Source organism: Xenopus laevis, chromosome 6S (genome assembly GCF_017654675.1).
Source record: "Xenopus laevis strain J_2021 chromosome 6S, Xenopus_laevis_v10.1, whole genome shotgun sequence".
In the NCBI taxonomy this organism is placed as follows: domain Eukaryota; kingdom Metazoa; phylum Chordata; class Amphibia; order Anura; family Pipidae; genus Xenopus; species Xenopus laevis.
In genome coordinates this window covers 102,739,091-102,762,085 of record NC_054382.1, presented here as the reverse complement: position 1 = coordinate 102,762,085, position 22,995 = coordinate 102,739,091, and the positions used below count along the sequence as shown (strand labels likewise).

The 22,995-nt window shown below is 37.5% G+C and overlaps 1 protein-coding gene across 4 annotated transcripts in view; it reads right to left on the bottom strand.

Moving 5' to 3' along the window:
• Positions 1–22,995, bottom strand: part of chd7.S (chromodomain helicase DNA binding protein 7 S homeolog) — a 108,536-nt gene that overhangs the window by 48,432 nt on the left and 37,109 nt on the right. For all 4 annotated transcript variants that reach the window (XM_018223754.2, XM_018223750.2, XM_018223752.2 and 1 more), the window contains exon 3: positions 4,600–5,030. In XM_018223754.2, the coding sequence (XP_018079243.1) occupies positions 4,600–5,030 (431 nt within the window). The remainder of the gene's footprint in view (positions 1–4,599; positions 5,031–22,995) is intronic.

The window sequence follows — 22,995 nt, the reverse complement described above, 5'->3', positions numbered from 1 at the left end:
AAAAAAAATTTTTCAAAATGAATCAGTTAATAGTGCTGCTCCAGCAGAATTCTGCACTGAATCCATTTCTCAAAAGAGCAAACAGATTTTAGATTCAATTTTTAAATCTGACATGGGGCTAGACATAGTCAATTTCCCAGCTACCCCAAGTCATCTGACTTGTGCTCTGATAAACTTCAATCACTCTTTACTGCTGTACTGCAAATTGGAGTGATATCGCCCCCCTCCCTTTCCCCCCCCCCAGCAGCCAAACAAAAGAACAATGGGAAGGTAACCAGATAGCAGCTCCCTAACACAAGATAACAGCTGCCTGGTAGATCTAAGAACAACACTCAATAGTAAAAACCCATGTCCCACTGAGACACATTCAGTTACATTGAAAAGGAAAAACAGCAGCCTGCCAGAAAGTATTTCTCTCCTAAAGTGCAGGCACAAGTCACATGACCAGGGGCAGCTGGGAAATTGACAAAATGTCTAGCCCCATGTCAGATTTCAAAATTAAATATAAAAAAATCTGTTTGCTCTTTTGAGAAATGGATTTCAGTGCAGAATTCTGCTGGAACAGCACTATTAACTGATTAATTTTGAAAAAAGAAATTTTTCCCATGACAGTATCCCTTTAACGAATGACAACAAAATCCAAATCTGTTTGAGGCTATCTTCTTCCATTCATCATGATAACAATAGATAGGTTGAGAGGGATGGAGGAAATTGTAGAGCTGTAACTGCAACACTGGGGTGCAAATTGTATCAAGAACTTGCATTTTATTAGAGCTCCATAACCAATGGGCAGCCAAAGTGAATCATGGGAATACAGCCATCAGTATACACATACTGGTGTTTCTTTGATAGCACTGGTATAAATTCACCCCAGTGGGGTAATTTATTGCATCCAATAAAACGGGGGGGAAAAGTCTAGCCAGGTTTTCTTTTTACTAAAGCACAATAAATATGCAGAGACAGGTTTAAAGTATCAGCATTTAGGGTAGGACTACACAGACGTTTTCTGCGCGATCCGATGTGACAAATGATTGCAACAAATCGCATGCGACGGAAATAAGGTAAAAGATAGAAATGTCGGATGAAGTTGCAGCGGTAATCCGATGCGACACTACTGTCAGATCAACGCTGCAACTTCATCTGACATTTCTATCTTTTACCTTATTTCCGTCGCATGCGACTTGTTGTAGGGGTTTTGTCGCAGTGCACCGAAAACGTCAGTGTAGTCCTACCCTTAGACTTTCCTTGTATAGATAGCGGGTTAGTCAGCATGGCCAAAAGGGTGCAAACATATTTAAGTGTAGGACTGCCTGTCTACATTTAGATAGCTCCCCTATCTACCGAACATCACCTTATTATACCAAAATGCGACAGCTGCCTGCTGATGGCAAACATTGTAGTTCTGCAACAGTTAGAGGGCCAGGTTTGGGCACCGGAGAGAGATGCTATACATAGATTTAATCAGCAACAGAGCATGCCGTTAATAAGGGGAAGTGAAAGCAGCTGTGGAACAGTCCCTTCTACTACTGAAGAAGTAATCAGTTTTGCCTGCAATTGGAGCCACTTGCATATTTTGGGCCAGCGCCCCCATCAGGACTTCTATGGCTCTGCTGCATGTCAATATACATAGAGTATAACTGTGGTAGGGAACAAATCTCAAATAAAAGTGCATTGAAACAGAAGACATAGTGAAACTGTCAAGTTTATGTAAGTTTCCCCCCCAAATCCAGTGGGTATTTTTACAGGGATTAGAGCTATTCAGCAACTGCTGGAATCCACACAGACCTGTCTGTAGAATAAGAACCTCGTCTATAGCTTAATGTATTTTATAGGCTTATTTATAGAGCCCATACAAGAGAAGATGGGTTAAACAAACCTTTACGGTTGCAGAAATTAAAAACAGGAGTCCAAAGGGCCAATTTCCGCAAGCCTATACATATAGCCATAGACATATTGGGTCTATAGACCTAGATCTAAAACACTGGATGAAAATTAGTGGCAAGGGTATCCAATCAGAATATATTTATTAATGTTTTCTTTGGTCTTTAAAGATCTTCCCTTCCTCCAGATACACAGATTTGCAATTTGGGAGCAGCTAACTGAGGAATTTGAGATTAGCTTTAATTGTTAACATTAAGCAACATAGTTGGATAGGAAAAAACGTTCCTTGTAATACGAGCAATGGCATCACAATCTGATGCATATACATTTTTTTTTTTTGACATACTGAAATGAAGAATTAAAGGGGTAGTTCGCCATAAAACTATAATATAGACAGTGATATCCTAAGACTCTGCCACCGGTCTTTATTTTTTATGTTTCATAGCTCTCCAGTCTGAAATTTGAGCCATTATCAGACTGCTGGGTGCCATGAATGAATAGGGCAGAGCCTAAATTGATGCTTAATAGAAAGTAACAATAATACAACTTTAGCTGCACAGGTTTTGGTTGTTGGGGTCAGTGACTTTTCCCTCAAATACCATTTTAAATAGGTCAGAAAGAGGCACAATTGGAAGGCAAATACTTCAAAGCCCAGTTAAAAAACATTAAGTGGAATAATACTTTACATTAAAGTTAAAAATCCATGTTGGATTCTTTGAATATTAAAGCTTAGGTCCCAAGCCCGCAGATAAAAATTAACTGTGCAGTTATACTTTTGCAAATAAAGACTACGGTACTTCGAACACAAACGTATACACTATATAAAGAGCAATATTTTGCAACCATCGTTAACCTGAAGTATATTTTAATCCTAATGAAAATTGTTTCTGAACCAAATTGGGTTAGGTAATTCTGACTGTGCCTCCATCTGGAAAGTATATATTTTCCAACATTGGTCACAGCTTGAAAAACAGGTTCAGATGTTTGGAATCCATTCAGAACAGTTGTAAGACGTTTTGGCTACAAATGCAGAAATGAGATGCTGGTATATTGCCTCTCAAGCTTCTTGTGAAAGTAATATTTGCACCTGACATATGTTCACTTTTATCTGGATGATCATTGCAATTTTACAGCATATTGTAACATTACCCACCAATACAAGCACAATTTTATAGTTTAGATGTACATTACCAGTTAACTCACAACCACTACATTGGTAACCACACACCAGTGCAAACGCCTTTCTATAAAACTATAAACTACACAAGGATCAATCGCCCATATACTGTAGCTCCATACACTCAGCCAACATCCGTTTTAATCTCTCACTTGAGGGGGCTATGCATGAACACCTGATTCAACAACTCTTAACCTGTTGGTTACTTTTTACTGGTCTAGTGACAAAGTCATACATCAGATTGGTTGCTATGGGTTACAAGACCTAGTAAAGTTTTGCTAGTATACACCACTACAAATGTGGCTGGCAGTAATCAAAACAGGGAGAAATCAATTATGATAGAGACACACAAGGCAGGTGTCTACAGAGCACCACACATACACTGTGGACTCTTAAGACCAACAACTAAATTAATATTTTAGTGATTAACTGAGCCAACAAAGTACCTGTAAAGGCAACAAGTTTTAATTATCAGCATTATACCCATCTTAAAGCTTTCAAAAGGTAATGTATCAAAAAGTTCCAGACATAGACAAATTAAAGCAACTAATCTATTAAACTATTTATAAAGGAGTAGGCAACAACGCTTGAAGAGCTACTACAGGTATGAGACCGGTTATTGGTTATTCAAGATAATAGATCTTTCCGTAATTTGGATCATCGTACCTTAAGACCACTAGAAAATCATAGAAAACCCAATAAGGATTAATTATATCTTAAACTGGATCAAGTACAGTAGAACTCCCATTATACGTTTTTCAGGGGACCAGAAAAAAAATGATGTAATATCCAGGAAAATGTAAAATCAGGGAAATGTATTATGCACAATATATAGGTGGGACCACAAAACAACAATGTAAAATGAGGGGTAACTTAAAATCAGGGGATGTAAAATGGGGGTTCTACTGTAAAAGCTACTGTTTAATTATCACAGAGAAAAAGGGAATACTTTTTTTTAAATTTTGATTATTTGGATAAAAATATTTCTGTAATTTAGATATTCATACCATAAGTCTACTAGAAAATCATCTAAACATTAAATAAACCCAAAGGGCTGGTTCTGTTTACAATAAGGATCAATTACATCTTACTTTGATCCAAGTACAAGGCATTGTTTTTATTTTTTAAAAATTTGGATTATTTCATTATAATAGAGTCTATGGGAGATGGACTCTCTGTAATTCAGAGCTTTCTGGATAACAGGTTTCGGGATAATATATCCCATACATGTACTGTGAAAGAGGGATGGAGGAAATCCAAATCACTTCTAAAAACGTACATTTTAGAAAGCAATTGAAAAAAAAAAAGTCAGCATTTATTGCATGGAAAAAAAAACAATAGCTTTTATAATTTGGAGGGGGGAGATAGAAAGTTATGTGATGGCTTCAGCAGAGGTACAGCACAACAATTCTGTGGGATAAATGTAGAAGCAACACAAATTTAACCATAGTCAATTATTTTTGTTGTAATGTTTGAAAGCAGAAGCTGTTAAAGGGAAAGATTTGGTAACGATTAAGTGCTATGCCCATGCCTGATCTTACCTGGTCTTCTTGTTTGCCTTTGGTTTAGGCGTTGTGCTCTTCACCTTTTTCTCTTTTGGCTCTTTGGGAAGCTTGGGTGGTTTAGGAGCCTTAGGTTCCTTTGGCTCTTTCTTTGCTTTGGGCTCTTTTGGCTGCTTGGGCTCTTTTGGCTCCTTGGGCTCCTTTTTGACTTTAGGTTTTTTCTTCTTCTTTCCATCTGGTGCTCCTTCAATTAAGAGGTCAGGGTTTTCCCCAGGGAAACCTTCCAACCCAAACCCTTCAACAGTTTTATCAGTGGCAATGTGGTTGTTTTTTTTCTTCCTTTTCTTTTGCGGTGTCTGGGACTGCATTGATGGCAAGAAATCTTCTGTGCTTATTAAAGAAGCATTAGGGCCACTTATCCGAGTCATATCCGGGATAGAGTTATCAAGGAAAGATTCCGATGGTGAATGCTGAAAAACAAACAAAACAAGGATTAGATGTGGTGTAAGGTTAAAAATATATTAACTATAGTATTAAATACTGGATTCATCTATGGTATTACCAGAAAAATCATAAGTACTTCTAGTAGTGGACTTTTAATTTTTGTCTAGTCCTGTGTTTGGGAGCCAACACATCGCTTGAGCCAATACAGAATTAAAGGGAAACAACAGCGAAAACAATTAATAAAAAATAAAAAGAAATAATATAAGCTTCCTAATACTTAAATAAGAAACTTTCTAAATAATATCAATTAAAAATTTCGGCATTGTTTCTGAAATGATCAAGTTTATATTCACTATCACTCTCTCAGCATCTGCTTCTCCTCATTCTGTCTTCATGCAGCAGTTGATCAGATGAATAATCCAATATATCTTATAGGGGGACTCCCTTTACTAGCAGATTAATTAGAGCTCACTCAAATAAAGGATTCCAGTAAGGAATAGTGAAGATAAACTTCATTATTTCAGAAATGGTACAGAATTTTTAATTGATTGTATTTAGAAAGTCTGTTATTTCAGTATGATGAAGCAAATATTGAATTTTCACTTTCACGATTATTCCCCTTTAAATATCTTCTTTAGAGACTATCAGGTAAAAGGGCTCTATTGTACCCAACCTGTCATAGAAAAAAAACTAAAAGAAAAGCTTTACTTTATGGAGCAACTGATTTTTGAACATAGTAAAGGGGCTGTGCCATGTATAACAGATGCTAAGCAACGCAATACAATAATGATGATTACTTGTTGTAAGAGAATGATTGAGTGTGAGGTTCTCTGGTCCCTGAGCATTTTCTATGATTATTTTGTATGTATGTGCATCCATATAAGGTATATGTAAACAGTAGTCCCAAAATATTTAAATAAGGTGCCGTCCCAAATCGGACCTTGAAGATGCTGGGTTTCCGATAGTATGTAAGAGCAAATCCCAAACCCCGAATCCCACGCAAACTGGACTTCATTATAGACTTACTAGATGGGGGTACAGTTTGGGAATAATGTTTTGGAGGAAGTCAGGAGATTAGTCTTGGAGGTTAGCATCCCTATTATGCAGTCAGTTGACTAGCAGATCAGATAAACCACATGCTTATCACCCACTTTCATTGGAATTCACCAATTGCCCAACAGTGCTTCTGAAAACTTTTTAAATTCTACTATTGTAGCAACAATGTCCAATGGGATCATATAGCGCAAGTGTAGCGTGAGATATAATGTTCACAGGCCTTTATAACTATATCATTTACAAGAAATTCATGGCTTTTGTGTATTATAACCTTATAAGCGGTGGCTAGTGATGTCATCAGTTATAAACGGAGCTAAGTGATGTCATTTTTGTTACATGACTCACTAAACCTTGTGTATTATAATAAAGTACCCCTTATTTGAAAATATGAGGATATATGAGGCCTTGTGCTTTTATATGGTCATGGAACATCTCGTGACTGATTATATCCTTATATTTTACTATAGGGGGTACTTTATTCACTATATATCCAATATAAGCTGTAGTGTCCACTAATGTGAACACTTTGAACATGTATGGTTTAGATTAGAACATTTAGGAAAAGGATTAAAAACTCATAATAAAATTTATCAATGATTTAGCGGTCTTCTATAATCATGTGGGGTGGGTAGAGATCTAAACAGCCCTAATGTTGGTGTGCATAGTAAGAGGATATGAAGTTTAGAATTTCAAATTTTCACCACATTTCTGCAGGATCCATGCAATTTGTTGAAATTAACCACTTCAAAACACACAGATATAAATACATGTACATTTGCTAGAACTTTCTAATGGAGAACAAAAATATCAAAGGAATTGGGTAAGGAACTAAACATATTCAAAGTATCATTACAGTAGTACTTCCGGCTAAAGTAGGTCTTATAACGTAGGCTTGTAGGGTGCCAGTATAATGTGCCATAATTCACAATGCTTTGGGTTGTCCATATTTTCAGAACAAACATAATTACTGGCATGGGTGTGATTATAGGTTTATGACTTAGGAGACCACAGATCAGCAGGTAGTCATGTGGGACTAAATGGCTGATACGCATAAGATTAGGTCTCTTAAATAACGGATATTCTCACAATTTATCTTCCTTGACCTCCATTTTACAGTAGTTACTGGAGTCATCTTGGGCTCACCTAAGCATTCTGGGAACCAAACAGATTAATTATGTTGCCCAAGGCAAAGATGCAGACTGTGCTTCCAACCATGGATGCAAGATTAGGATTCAATATTGGTGGCCACGTATTTAATCTTTGAGACAGTTTCTCCTCCGGCTTGTTGCTATAATGAGTAGTTCTTGTACAAAGTATATTGAGTTTGCAAATGCCCATAATAATTCTAAGCAAATAATCAGTACATTGTTATATAAAGGGGGGTGTAGTATATTATTTCCCAAATCAGGTGGTATCATTTAATTTAAAAAGAAAAGGGTAGATTAAATACATTTGTTTAAGGACATACCTTAATTACAATAATAAGGGCAATGGGAAGGTGAAAGGTGGCTCTATCCAACTTTGTAGGCCATTAAGGCCTTTCAGAAAAAGCAGTTTCGGCAAACATATAACAAAGAACAGATGGTCTGCCCTAGTAGGAGGGACAGGGCAAGCAAGGGAAATGGAGCTCTTTAAAGAACTAAGGGAATTACAAAAAATCTTATACTCATATATATGTTTTGTCTTGGGGACATGGAATGCAAGTTTATCAATCAACACTAAGGGGCAGATTTATCAAGGGTCGAATTAAAAATTTGATTTCAAACTTCAAATTTTCAAATTCAATTTGATTTCCGAGTTTTATCATACTCTGGCCCTTTAAGAACTCAAATATTCAAATATATCGTGACATTTGTAATCTATGTGTACTGTATATTGTGAGTGGGTCCCTAAGTTCAGTAAGTGACAGCAGGACATAGCATTAGTGATGTGTGGGCTGGCCAGATAGATGTTGGGTTCGGGTCGACCTCACGCTCTTCGCGGGTGGCAGGCGGGTGGAGATCTTCCCCTGCTCTCCCCACCCGCCACCTTCAAATGCCAGCTTCCGACTTTACAGACACGCGCCCTTTTGGAGCGGGTCTATAAAAGGAACCCGGAAGTTGGATGTGGGCTGTGAGAAGGCGGGTCCGGGTAAAACCAAGCATATCCCTACAGAGCATGTGCGGTTAATCAGCAGAAAAGAAGATGGGGAGCTACTGGGGCATCTTTGGAGACACAGATCTTTACTGCTAAAGGGCTTTGGTTGCCTTGGGCTGGTACAGAAGACCAAAACATAATCTACAACATTTCTAGCTACTTTTGTTTAGACTTTTGTTATACTTTAACCCAAATGAGATTAATGGCACAAGGGATGTTTCCATCAATTCTGCCTAACTGCAGAGGTCAGAACAGCCTCCCACACAGCTGCCACTCACTTCCTTTTCATATGAATGCCCTAAGACTGACCATAAACACGAAACCGTTTTTTTCGTCGTGCAGTGTATTGTAAAATGTACTTTCCTCAGCGAACTAATCTAATATCAGCATGGTCTGCCACTGGAAGTGCATTTTAGGGCAGGACTCACAGCACGCTGCGTTTTCATCCGACAGTCGGATCAATGTAGTTGTAACATGTGATTTCTCCTTCACTTCCGGTTTCAGTAAAACATCCGACGCGTCGCATGTGTTTAGTCACATTGCGACGTGTCGGGCCAAAATGCATCATCGAGTCCTGCCTTTAGTAATGGGACAAAGAGGGGACCAACCCTTGCTATCGGTGCTGCCGGGAGTTAACACAGTAAGGGTCGCAGAACAAGTAACCTCTATGGGTGACATGGGGTTAGGATTTGAGGTGCTTTTCCATCTAAGAGTCTAGTATTGCAAACGGTTGTGCCTTCGCCCTCCTAGGTCTGCAAGGTAAAGCTGGCACAATAAAATTAATCCAATGATTAGTATAAAGGTGAACGTAGGGGAAGGGCAAAATGCATCAGCACAATCAATCCGGATTACTACTACACTGTAACCTGAGTTAACCCTTCTGCTCTGAAAAACCACAAGCTATAACTGCTCAGGCCAGACTGTAAATAGCTTTAAACAAGGATCTCTGGCTTATCCAAATATAATAATATACAGCATTGCTGGAACCTGGCCAGGCAATTAAAGCAGTTAACAGAAGCATTTATGGAAAGCAAAAAAGACAGAAATGAATATGGCTATAGTACAGTACAATATTCACTCAACATAAATGTTTCAATTGGCACAAAGTTTTCCTCACAGTAGCAGCACAGACTTTGTGAAAGCAGTTTAAAGTTCTTTGCAACTCCACTTGTAGGTCGTGTGAAACTACCGAGAGGTGAGAGTGAGACACACTCTGCATTAGAAGAATCAAATTTGCAGGTTAAAAAAAAAAAAAAAAAAAATATGGAAATTCTGCTCTTAAAGCAAGATAGAACTTTGTCCTTTTATTGGCTCATGTGACTTAACATGTATGGTTTGTTTGTGTGCACCGTAAATCCTAGGATTCCAGGGGGCGGCCCTTATTTCTTAAGATGGTAATTCTATTTATGATTACCCAATTGCACATACTACTATAAAATTATATTTTTATGAAAATGGTTTATTTACATGAAACAGGATTTTAAAAATGAGCAGTTTTCAATTTATTTTATAGAGACCTACATTGTTCGGGGAGGGGGAAATATAGTTTTCCTTTAACAAAGTTCCATGTGTATGAAAAAATCAAACGTGGGATTTTTCAAAATTGAGTTAGATAACTAAAATCTAGGAAAACAAATTAAGCCACTTTTACAAACAAAGCCACACCGAGATGCCTTGGAACAGTGATGAGGAATGAAACATTTCCATTCTCCAAACATCCTGCGAGACAGAAAGCAATGTGGAGGGGGGGGTGTAAAAACCAAGCATTGGGATAGACACAAGACAGTCAGCCTATAGGCATCTCCCTTTCCCAGTAAAAACAAGATAAGGTTAAAAAAATTCATTTACATAGCTATAAAAACATAGCACATAGAAAACAAAAAAAGAAGAGCAAGAATTTGTCTCATGCAATAAATCTTTAGGTATTACATGAGACCTGTAAGGGGAGGCAAGAACCCAAATGGCCAGATTAGTTCACGGTTACTTATAGGTTAAAAGGAAGCATTGGAGTTCTTTAACTAGGTCGAACTCAGGACCCCATGGAAGCAATGCTAAACACTCACACATAGCTCAATCTCTCTGGACTAAATCAACTGGACCTATTTATACATGCTCACCAACTCTAAAGTACTTTGGATCATACTTTAATCTAGCTGGCACATATCCAAATTACATCCAATGAAATCCTATAAACCTGGGTTAAGATGATCTAACAAGCAAAGACATACTGGAATTTGCTACATGAGATTGTTACCCAACTCAACGGACTTGCACACTGCACATAGAAACATTTGCTAGGATAGCCATGGACCTGCAAGCTTCTCATAAAAGAACACAATGCTGGCCTCTCACATCTTTTAAAGTGATAGGAAAAAAAAGTGTTCTTTGTATAGGTCTCTACTGCTTGCTCCATGATATACAGTAGAACCCCCATTTTACGTTTTTCAGGGGACCAGAAAAAAATGGTGTAAAATCCAGGAAAATGTACAATCAGATAAATGTATTATGCATAATGTATCGGTGGGACTACAAAACAGCAATGTAAAATAAGGGGAAACTTAAAATCAGGGAATGTAAAAGTGAGGTTTCACTGTATATGCATTTTTACATACACACAAACAGTCAAAACATGTATACACAGAATAGTATCTTTGATTTGACAAATACCTCAAGGGGGCAAATAATGCTGATTCGATCAGAGGTTACTCTGTTACTCCACCTATATGTACAAATATCCTCCATCTTGAGCGAATGCCCCCAGTGAAGGAGAAATGAATAGTAAATGAATTGACCACTGTCCCAGAAGATTAAATGAAAGCCAAGCTCGACAGATATAAAAAGTGTTCTGTGTCTTGCAAAATTATTTCCCCAAAAAAAATGGAAACACATTAAATTTTCAAAAGAACGCCACTTTACATCTGTGTTGGTTGACATATTTCATACTCGTTTTCATAAATATGATTTACCATACAGTCCAGGCATTCGCAGAATGCAATGATTTTTCTGGATCATCTGGAGTATTAAACATACAGCACAAGTCAAGACAGGTGGCAACTTTCTTCCTCAGACCCTTTCAATAAGGCTATATAAAAACTCCAGTTTTTCTAACCAGATAGCAGCTCCCTAACACAAGATAACATCTCCCTGGTAGATCTAAGAACAGCACTCAATAGTAAAATCCATGTCCCACTGAGACACATTCACTTACATTGAGTAGGAGAAACAACAGCCTGCCAGAAAGCAGTTCAATCCTAAAGTGCTGGCTCTTTCGGAAAGCACATGACCAGGAAAAATGACCTGAGATGGCACCTACACACCAATATTACAACTTAAAAAAAAGAAAATACACTTGCTGGTTCAGGAATTACATTTTATATTGTAGAGTGAATTATTTGCTGCATAAACTGTAATTTAGAAATAAAAACTACACCTTAACAATCATAATAACAGAATCCCTTTAAGCCTTTGCACAACGGCTCTATCTTTGACCATAAGAGGTTGTTTATTAACTGGGTATGTTTTCCTTTAAAAATTATATTCCTGCTAAGAGTGCATCCAATATTTCAGAAGCATTTAAAAAGTGAACATGTATGAGCCTCCTTGAGAGAAAATCTAATCTGACATGCCAGCAAACCGTTTGCAAGTATGGGTAAAGCCTTCAGTTTCTTCTGTTCTCTGTAACAACGTAAATCACAATTTAGAAAGCATTAGACTGCGTACAATACGTGGGCACATAATACACATTGCCAAGTGTTAGAAAACATGAAAGGCTTGCCAATGGATATGTTCTTTTATATTGCAATGTGTTTAACTATTGCTTTGCTGGATTAAGAAGCCTATAAGCAGTTGGATAATGAGAGATTTTAAAGCTAAAATATAAAGATTCCATTGCTTTTGGCAGAGATGCCAAATCAGTTGCCTAGCTGAGGATGCTGGGAGTTGTGGTTTGCTTTTACCAGAGAACATATCTGCAAGAAATAACTCATAATAGTCCTTTCCTCGAACACTGGCTCAGTAAGAATTTGTTTCATACATGTTCAAGAAATTCTTTGCTGCCCTTGAGTCAGACAGGAATTGCTCAGTATAAAAATAAAAACTGGATAAATAGATAAATAAAAAATGTTTCTTATATAGTTAGACAAAAATGTACTTTATAAAGGCTGGAGTTACTGAATGTCTAACATAATAGACAGAACACTACATCCTGCTTTGCAGCTCTTTTGGTTGTCACCGATTGGTAACCAAGGGGGGGGGGGCTTCAAGGGTCATAACACTTTGCTTTTAAATCTGAGCTGAATGCTGATGATCAATTGCAAACTCACTGTACAGTTATGTCCCATGTGGCCCCCCCTTAAAGTCAATGACTAAGAGTTAGAGAGCTGAAAAGCAGGAAATTCTGTTCTGTTATACATCCAGTGACTCCAGCTTTTATAGATAATATTTTTTTGGCTAACTTTATTAAACATTTTTTATTTTGCACAGCCTATTTACTCTATTTGGTTTTTATTTTTATACTGAACTTTTCCTTTAAAGCAAAAGTTCATTGCAACAAAGGTCATAGCTGTGTCTGGAAATATCTGTGAAAGACAAAGAATATCTGCAACTTCCCTTTACAGTCATTATATTATTACAACAGAGCTATAAAGCAATCGGATCAGAACAGAAGAGTTAAAAAAAACAACAAATTGATAATATTTAAAGGAACTGTTCAGTATAAAAAAAAATAAAACTGGGTAAATCGATAGGCTGTGCAAAATAAAAATGTTAGTTAGCCAAAAATGTAATGTATAAAGGCTGGAGTGATTGTATGTCATAATAGCCAGAACTCTACTTCCTGCTTTTTAGCTGTCTAGGTTTCCACGGATTGGTTAGCACGCAGTAACCGATCAGTGACTTGAGGGAGGGGCACATGGGCCATAACCATTTGCTTTTGAATCTGAGCTGAATGCTAAGGATAAGTTGCAAACTCAATGAACAGTTATATCCCATGTGGCCCCCCCCTTAAAGTCACTGACTAACTCAGAGTTAGAGAGCAAAGCAGGAAGTAGTGTTCTGGTCATTAAAGGAACAGTTCAGTGTGAAAATAAAAACTGTGTAAATAGATAGGCTGTGCAAAATAAAAAATGTTTCTAATATAGTTGGATAATAAATGTAATATTTAAAGGCTGGATTGAACAGATGTCTAATAAAACAGCCAGAATCCAACTTCCTGCTTTTCAGCTCTCTAACTCTGAGCGACTTAAAGGGGGGGCCACATGGTACTTTTCTTTTCAGTGAGTTTGATATTGATCCTCAGCATTCAACTCAGATTCAAAAGCAACAGACATGCCCCATATGGCCCCCCCAAGTCTCTGATTGGTTACTGCCTGGTAGCCAGGGAACCAGTCAGTGTAAACCAAGAGAGCTGAAAAGCAGGAAGTAGTGTTCTGACTGACATGTTATACATCAAATCACTCCAGCCTTTATACATTACATTTTTGGCTAACTAACTATATTAGAAACATTTATTTTGCACAGCTTATTTACCCAGTTTTTATATTTACACTGAACTGTTCCTTTCAGAGAGAGCTATGAAAAAGAGTGTGCAGTATATACTATAAGGGGTTATCTTCGAGTGTGCCGTTTGCGCACACTAATTCCCCAAGTGGCCATTAACAGCTGGTGCAGTTATTGCTTAATTTAAAACTGTTAGGGGATAAATAGGCCATTTCATTTCAGCTGTGCTAGGACTCTGTTCAACTGGATTACTTTTACGGCCAGCTTGAATCAGCTTCTGTGTGATCACAGCACGCACAAATATCCACACGGCCAATACTTCCAGGATGGGCGACATCTGTACATTACTTCTGGTCATATATATAGGCCCTTCAGTGAATATATATCTCCCATTGCCAGCATAATCAGAACTACATTAATGCAACGTCTCGACTAGAATAGACCTGTAGCGATCAAAGTAGTTTTTGGGGTTATGCGCCACTTTAACTGATGAAGCGAGTGAAGCAGAAAAATAAGCCACATGCTCTTTGAGCAGAACACACACCCAAACCACTGTGCAACACATCCTCTTCCACATGCCGTATTTCTAAAGAATCTACAAATACCTCAGTTATGGCGCCATGATCCAGGAAACAGTGTGACACAGAACTGGTAGGGGCACAGTACAGCAGACTGTTAGTGAGATTGACATGTACATATATAATCATACCAATATCTGTTTTGTCATTGATCCTTGCATACAAGGAAGCTGTTACAGCCAGGCAGGATAAAGTTCTACAATAAGAGTCTCCCACAGCTTTTTATTCAGCAGCGCTGCAGTTGCAATTTCAGCAATCTGGTTGCTAGGGCCCAAAATACCCTAGTCACCATGCAGTGATTTGAATAAGAGACTGGAATATGAATAGGAGAGGACCTGAATCGAAAGATGAGCAATAACAATAAATATGTAGCCTTGCAGAGAATTTGTTTTTAGATGGGGTCAGTGACCCCTATTTGATGGCTGGAAAGAGTCAGAAGAAGGAAAATAATTCAAAAACTATTAAAAAGAAAAAAAAAGGAAGATAAATTGAAAAGTTGCATAGAATTAGCCACTCTAACATACTAAACGTTAACTTAAAGGTGAAAGTTCCCTTTAAAGTAACTTTTTCTTCAAGTACTAAAAGGGTATAATCATGAGTCTGTATGACTGTATCACCTTCACCAGAAATACAGACTTTTACCAATGACTTTCGATTTTCTATGTGTCCCTGTTTTTCAAATATTGAATTGTGAAGTGTCATTTTTCACCTTCTGAAGCAGCTCTGGGAAGGGGGGTCGCCGACCCTGTAAACTTCTAAATGGATATATTTAGTTGATACATTTCTTATCTTTGTCCCTGTTGAGCAGAATCTCTGGGTTTCATTACAAGCAGCTGTTAGAATTGATACAATAGTTGCAAATACTCCAGAGATGCTGCTGAGAAATGTATCAACTAAATGTTGCAAAATTGTAACAATTTAGAGTCTGCACCTGAATTACGGAGCTGCCAGACTCAAACACCAGACACACGAACATTCAACTTTAAACTTAGATTTTGGAAAAAAAAGAGTAAAAAATAAATAATGGAAAGTAATTGAAAAATGTCTCTTTCTGGGGAAGAAACACTAAAAACAACTGAATTGAAAAAAGTGTTTGGAAGTTGAACAGCCCTTTTAATAACAAGGGTTAAACATTGCAGGGTTAATGTTACACTATGGGGGGCATGTGCAAGACTCTGTCAATTGCATAAACAACCAAAAGCAATAAGTGATTGGTGCAGGACTGTATAAGGGGCAGACTAATTGGAATTGACCATTTACAGGCAGAACCTTGGCAAAAAATACATCAGGTTATTATTTTAAACCTCTTTGTTACAAATAATAACATTCATAAAGGAAAATAAGCAGTTTATTGGGTACATCAGAACAAAATTTTGATGTAAAATTCCAGGAAAACATTACTTAAAATCAGGGAAATTCACTCATTGAAATGCATTAGAAATTGGTGGGACCACACAAAAAAAATGTAAAATGAGGGAAAACTTAAAATCAGGGGGACTTAAAATAAAGGTTTTACTTTAGTTCTCTCAAAATTGACTTTCCTACTGCTGTTGTGTGTGGCCTACAAAAACAGGACCTTGGAAAGTGCTCCATTAGTAGTTTACCAAGCGCTTATTAGGAGACTTACACAGAAGCTTCAAATATTTCCACCAAGAATAATTACATAGGAAGTAATTTTGTATTTCAGCCTCCTGTCTTGGTTAGCATTACAACACCAACAAGAATAGCGAATGTGAAAGTCAACTGTAGTATCCTGTTTCATGGGCTGCTTATGTCAGAGGTTTGGCCTGTGTTAGATAGAAGCAAATCCTTCCCATCAAGCAACTTCCTTCCGCAGCCTGGTGTGGAAATGTGCCTACAAGCTCCAATGAATTGGCACAGACAGGTCAAATGGAGAAGCCCATGTGTTCACAATTGAAGGAAAGAAAAGCAGTGTCTTTTAACAGAGCAGCATTACATTGAGGGTTTACGGGTATATTTATATAAACCTTTCCGATAAAGCTTACTTAGTTTTAACCTTTCCTTCTACTTTAATAGCCACCAGGAGCTAAATATCCTTTTTTTTACCAAAAAAATTTGGTGTAGAGCAGGAGTGCCCATACTTTACTAATGCGCAGTCTACTTTTAGTGATGTCCCATTACAATCTACATCCATAAAAAGCATTAGCATTCTGTTCCATGGGAAATATTACTTAATTATATATTTATGAGAGATTTATATTGCTACATTTAACAAATATTTCTAGTGTAACCTTAAAATAATAAATATCTGAATGAAAGGCATGAAACAGGGGGTGATTTAGACAAGCGGTTAGTTGACAGATCTTCTAATCACCAGCTAAAGGTCTACTGGTAGATCCCGATCTACCTTTTGGGCACCCCTGGTGTAGAGGATGGTAAGATTAGATCAAATGAGGAGCCAATACCTGTGGTATGAGTGAAGTAACAAAATCAGCATTGTGCCCCAAACATTAAATATAACTTTACAACTTGTTTTAATTACCAATGTAAACAAAAGAACAACATTTTAACTGCAGGGGAACCGATAGGTTTAGAAAGCCCTGCTTTCAACATACAAATGTGCAACAAAAACAGCTCATTCTAAACCAGTGATCCCCAACCAGTAGCTCGTGTGCAACATGTTGCTCTCCATCCCCTTGGATGTTGCTCTCACTGTCCTCAAAGCAGGTGCTTATTTTTGAATTCCAAGCTTGGAAGCAAGTTTTAATTGCATAAAAAGTATAGTGCCAAGTAGAGCCTCTTGTAAGCTGCCAGTCCACATAGGGGCTACCAAATAGCCAATCACATACCTTATTTTGCATCCCAAGGGACTTTTTCGTGCTTGTGCTGCTCCCCAACTCTTTTTAAATTTGAATGAGGCTCACAGGTAAAAAAGAAAAGATTGGGGACCCCTGCTCTAAACAATATAAACCATGCTTTACATCGTCTACTTTAACTTACTTATTAAGGTGCTGTACATGCCCATTATTATGATAATAAAAGGAGGGACTAAGTAGCAGCATGTGACAAACAAAACAACCAAATTTAAATTTTAGGTCAAGGAACAGCGCAAAGGAATATTACTTCCTACATGTAATATGGGGGCAACAATGTCTGCTCCCAGGCAATGTACAGGAAGCTACTGTGATGGTAATTAAAGGATTACACTTTCAAAAGCTTTTTTATAGAGTAATCTTTGTTAATTGCTAATTTTAGTTTAGTCCCTTAACACCTTAAAAGAACTATGCAGATACAGGCCCCATTGGTGGATGCATTGTCTTGCAATGTAGGTAGCATATGCATTCTAAAAGGTGGCATAACTTCTCTACACAGTAACTATGGGCATCCACAATGCCACTTCACAACAAACACTTATTTACTACCAAGAAAAAATTATAAAAAAAAAAAAAGTACACACTCTAGAAATAAATGCCAATTCAGCTTTGCATACATGGCCTTGAAATGGGGCAGAATGCCATCAATTTAAAGGGGTTGTTCACCTTTGCGTTAACTTCTAGTTTGATATAGAGTGTGAGACAATTTGCAATTGGTTTTCATTTTTTATGATTTGTGGTTTTTGAGTTATTTATTCAGCAGCTCTAATTTGCATTTTAAGCAACCTGGTAGCTGGGGTCCTAATTACCCTAGCAACCATGCATTGATTTGAATAAGAGACTAAAATGTAAATACAAGAGGGCCTAAATAGAAAGACGAGTAATAAAAAGTAGCAATAATAATAAATGTGCAGCCTTACAGAGCATTTGTTTTTAGATGGGGTCAATGACCCCCATTTGAGTCAGGAGGCAAATAATTCAAAAGCTATTTAAAAAAAAATAATAATAATAAAGATCAACTGAAAAGTTGCATAGAACTGGCCATTCTAGAACATACTAAAAAAAAAGTTAACAGAAACGTGAACCACCCCTTTAACACTTATAACTATAGATTATATTACTATAATACACAAAAGCCATGAATATACTGTAAATTATATCCTTATAAACGGTGAGTTCTGATGTCATCAGTTATAAACGGTGAGTTCTGATGTCATTTCTGTCACATGACTCACTGAAACTTGTGTATTATAATAAATAAAGTACCCCCAGTTGCAAAATATGAGGATATTAGAAGTTACCTCGGAGTTCCATGACCTGTATAAAAACACTCAGCCTTCGGCCTCGTGTTTTTATATGGCCATGAAACTCCTCGGTAACTTATAATATCCTTATATTTTACAAGAGGGGGTACTTTATTCACTATATATTATAACTATAGTGCACCTCTCACTCACTTAATTCTGATCCTGCCCATACCTTGTGTCTTATTCCCTTCCCTTTAGATTGTAAGCACCTTTGCATAGGGCCTTCCTCACCTTTTGAACCGGTATTGGTTGTGATGTATGTAACTCCATATGTTCTATGTATGAAATTAATGTGATTTAGTGGTACTTTACAGCGCTGTGAAATATGCTGGTGCTATATAAATAAATGTTAATAATAATAATAATAATAATAGCCTTCACAATACTGTGGCTGGCAGAATGCTGTGTTGTATACGGCGCAAAAATACCCTGCAAAGTATCTATTCCAACACACAGAGTAATTTATTGTCCACGTTAGAAGAAACCTAAATATATTTCCCTCCTGATACAGAAAGTTCCATTTATGACCCAGTTCAAATGCCCACACCATAAAGATATCATGTCACACCCCCTTGCACCATCACCGTCATGGCGTTCTCTAATGGGATTGAATGTACAATAGGATCCCTGTCGGAGGACATAAGGAGCTTGTGGCTAGCCTGCAGTGAGACAGTGGCTGCTTAAAGGAACAGTAACAACAAAAATGAAAGTCTTTTAAAGTAATCAAAATAGAATGTCCTGTTGTGCTGCAATAGTAAAACTGGTGTGTTTGCTTCAAAAACAGCTACAATAATAGCTGGTCTCTGTAGCCATGGGGGCTGCCATTTAAATCTGAAAAAGGAGAAAAGGCACAGGAAACACAGCATATAACAGATACATTCTGTAATATACAATTCTTCAGAACTTATTGGTTATCTACTATGTATAACTGTGTTTGAATGGTTGCCCCCATGGCTACAGCTTGTTTATATAAACTATAGTAGTGTTTCTGAAGTAAACACACCAGTTTTTACCAGCACAGGACAACAATACATGATATTTTCATTACTTTAAAAACCCCTTTCTTTTTTGGTGCTACTGTTCCTTTAAACAAAGCCAAAACTGCAAGTAGGGACAGTAATGCCTTTATATAAAAAACAAAAAAACAAAAAATCGAACCGTGTTCTTTATTTCACAAAGCTCAATACTGGCCCGATAATATCCCTATTGACTAGACTGACTAAGTAGGAAGTAGGCCGACCATCTGCAAACTTGTTTTAAAGGTCTGCTAGATAATTACTTAAAGCTATATCCTTGAGGAAAATCACTTTCCCAAGGTCAGAGCACAACCCATTAATATTTTAGTGCCTCATCAACAAAAAGATCTTGGTGGTTCTCCTCGCTATATATAGTCAGCCAGCTGCAGGGGAAGGATACAGTTCAGCATCTAATTTAATGGTGCCCTGATGGTGACTTGCAATCGCCACCTTTTAGCACCCGCACAAGGATGGCTGACTTACAGACTCCCAGCTGAATTACAACTCCCAGCATTTTCCGAAATCTAGTGTTTTTCCTCTCAACAGGAAACAGAGGGTGGGAGGGAAGGGACACAAATGTGTGTGTATACACACAAACACACACTTTCTGCTAACTTCAGCAGATGCTGAATATAATTTTGCAGCGCTATATCTGTGTAGATTCAATTATTGTCTCTCCCACCAACTGTTCATCAGCTTGGGCACAATTATGGAGAAGCCTGCAATACCACTTGTTAACCCATCCTATACAATTAAGCCCTTCTCGTAACAAGAAATATAGTTATGGTAAGCAGCACTACTAGTCACGTCGAGGTTAAGCCAGTCTGGTGCCGACAATTTTGTAACTAAATTTACATTTAAAATTAAGTTATTTGATTAAGGAGCAGACATGATAAATGACTCTCTCAAAACAGAATTTTTAAAGCTCATCTAAAGAAGAAAGCCTTCACCTACAGCGAAGTCTAATTTAAAGTTAACTAATGAGAGATCCTTCATTAACTGTATTTGTTTTGCATAAAGGAAAGGGTCTAGTCCTGACCTGAATGATGAAGGAGCTTTACATGGGAACCATACGGATGCAATTTTTCCCCCATATAAAACTAGCAGGCCTTCTATAAAATTAGCACTACATATATATGTCATTGCTGAGTAGTATACTGAACCTTTAGTTCACAACCTTATAAATCTGTTTAATCTGATGGTCAGAAACCTTTTGACTTCTATTTTAAAAGATCAATTCCAAAAAAATCAGCTAAAAAATTCCTCCTTCATTCTACGGCCTCTGGAACGCCTGGGTTTAATTTGGTTTATAAATAACGAATCAACTCCTTGCAGCCTATGGAAGTCACAACAGACTAAGTATGTTTACTAACATTAGAGATAAATGTCTGGAGAGATTTCAGGAGATAGTGGCCATAGCAAACAATCAGACCTTTGTTTTTGTTTTGTAACTTATAGGTTGCTGTTTAAATCTAATTGCTGATTGGTTGACATGGGCAACATCTCGAGAAATCTCTTGAATGTTAGTAAGCATGCTCCTAATTAAGTTCCATGAAGCAATGACACTATACATGAACAAATACTGCGTACATTGTTGCATGTGTAAACTAACAGAAAGCACGTACACAGTTTTCACGCTGTTTTAGCTAAATTGACTTCAAGGATTTAGAGCCATTAAAGGGGAAGTCCGGCTTGCAAACTAAAATTTGTTAGAGGCCCACGTAACACTAAAACCCATAATAAACCCATCACAGTTAATGGTTTCTTCAAAAAGAATGAATAAACACCATTTTTCTATACAGAAATGCAGCTGTTTAACAGTTCTTCTCTTCTGCATTATTTGAAATCCTGGCTAGAAAGAAGGGACTAAACACTGATGTTACAAATTTTAACAGCATCTCCACAGCTTACAGATAGCATGCAGGAACTACTTAACCCACAATGCATTGCACTGTGATGTTCCTTTCCTTATTGAAATTGTGTGTGCAGGGAATTGTGGGGTTTGGAGCATGCAGGCTAAGGACAGATGGCTGCTGATACACAGTAACAGTAGTCAGCCAGCTCAGCAAAGTAGTCAGCCAGATCAGCAGGAGAACAGTGGGCTAGGCTTAGGGAACTGTTCCAAACCATTAAAAATCATGAAAAGGCTGCATATTTTTTTAATTGGTGTATAATGTAAAGTTGCTTGAAATAATGTTTACTTTTCAAAAAGCTTAAAGGGGACCAGTCACCCAAAAAAATTATTCAAAATCCTATTTTATCAGATTAGTCAAGGAAAATGAACTTTAATTACACTATATAAATTATTTGAATCTTGTTTCCTTCAGTCTGGGAATTCATAATTATAGCAAGCAGACAGCAGCCATTTTGTGGACATTGTCATTAAGACAAGTCTTATATCATCTCAGAATCATGTTTGTGCACCAGAATGGGGGACCCGATGTCCATCCTCATGCCCTGGCCACACAGTTATATGGTAAAGAGAACTGGGGGAATGCGTGGAGAGCAGTGACATGTAGGAAGTGCTGAATTGAAAGTGAAAGTAATAGTCTGCCCGCCTCTATGCCACGGGCATAGAGGAGGGGCAGACAATATTTGATTGACAGCTGAGATTATTAAATGAGCATACAACAGCTATGAATGCTTTAATAAAAAATAGAAATTGAATTTCATGTTTAATTTGAAAAGGACTTTTATTATACAGATTTTTGTTTCTGGGTGACAGGTCCACTTTAAGTTATGTTTGTGTAGAGTTCCCTCCAACATACTTCCTACCAAGTGCTGAACTACAACTGTCTGGCTGGGCCATATTCTGGGACCTCTACCAACCAACAACTGATGGGAAGCAGGTAGTCCTCATGTACCTCTCTGCAGTATAACCAAACAGCCCGATTCCACCCAATGGCATCATGTATCTTATTCAGCTCTTCCCCAATATGTCCTGAACAACAGAAATGGATCAAATGCATGCTGAAGCAAATAACACATACCTGTTTACTAAATCATTCCTCTCTGTGATGCAATGGTTGTGCACGTTTTGGTCTATTAAGCAATTGCACAAAGGATGTTTATATTAAATTGCTTTTCTTATATGTGATCTACAGCAAGGGAGTGGTTTCCTCTAAGTGCTCAAGTACCAAAATAAAAAAAAAAATTGTATAGGGAAGCCGCAATCACTGCAAAGGTGTCTCAGGTCTGTGGCCCTCCAGCACCATCGACTCTCGATGAATCTGCTTCTCAGCAGATTGCAATCCTGAAAACAGGGGGGGGGGGGGGGGGGGGGGCAAAATGGTGTTGAAAACAAATTCCGCTCATGTCAAATGCAAACTTAAAGGGGTATGATGTAGATAGCGATATTCTGACAATTTGCAATCGTTTTAATTTAATTATTTGTGTTTTTTGTGTTATTTAATTTTTTATTCAGCAGCTCTCCAGTTTGCAATTTCAGAAATTTGGTTGCCGGGGTCCAAATTAACCTAGTAACCATGCACTGATTTGAAAAAAAAAAAGAGACTGGAATATGAATAGGAGAGGCCTGAATCCAAAGATAAGTAGTAAAAAGTAAACA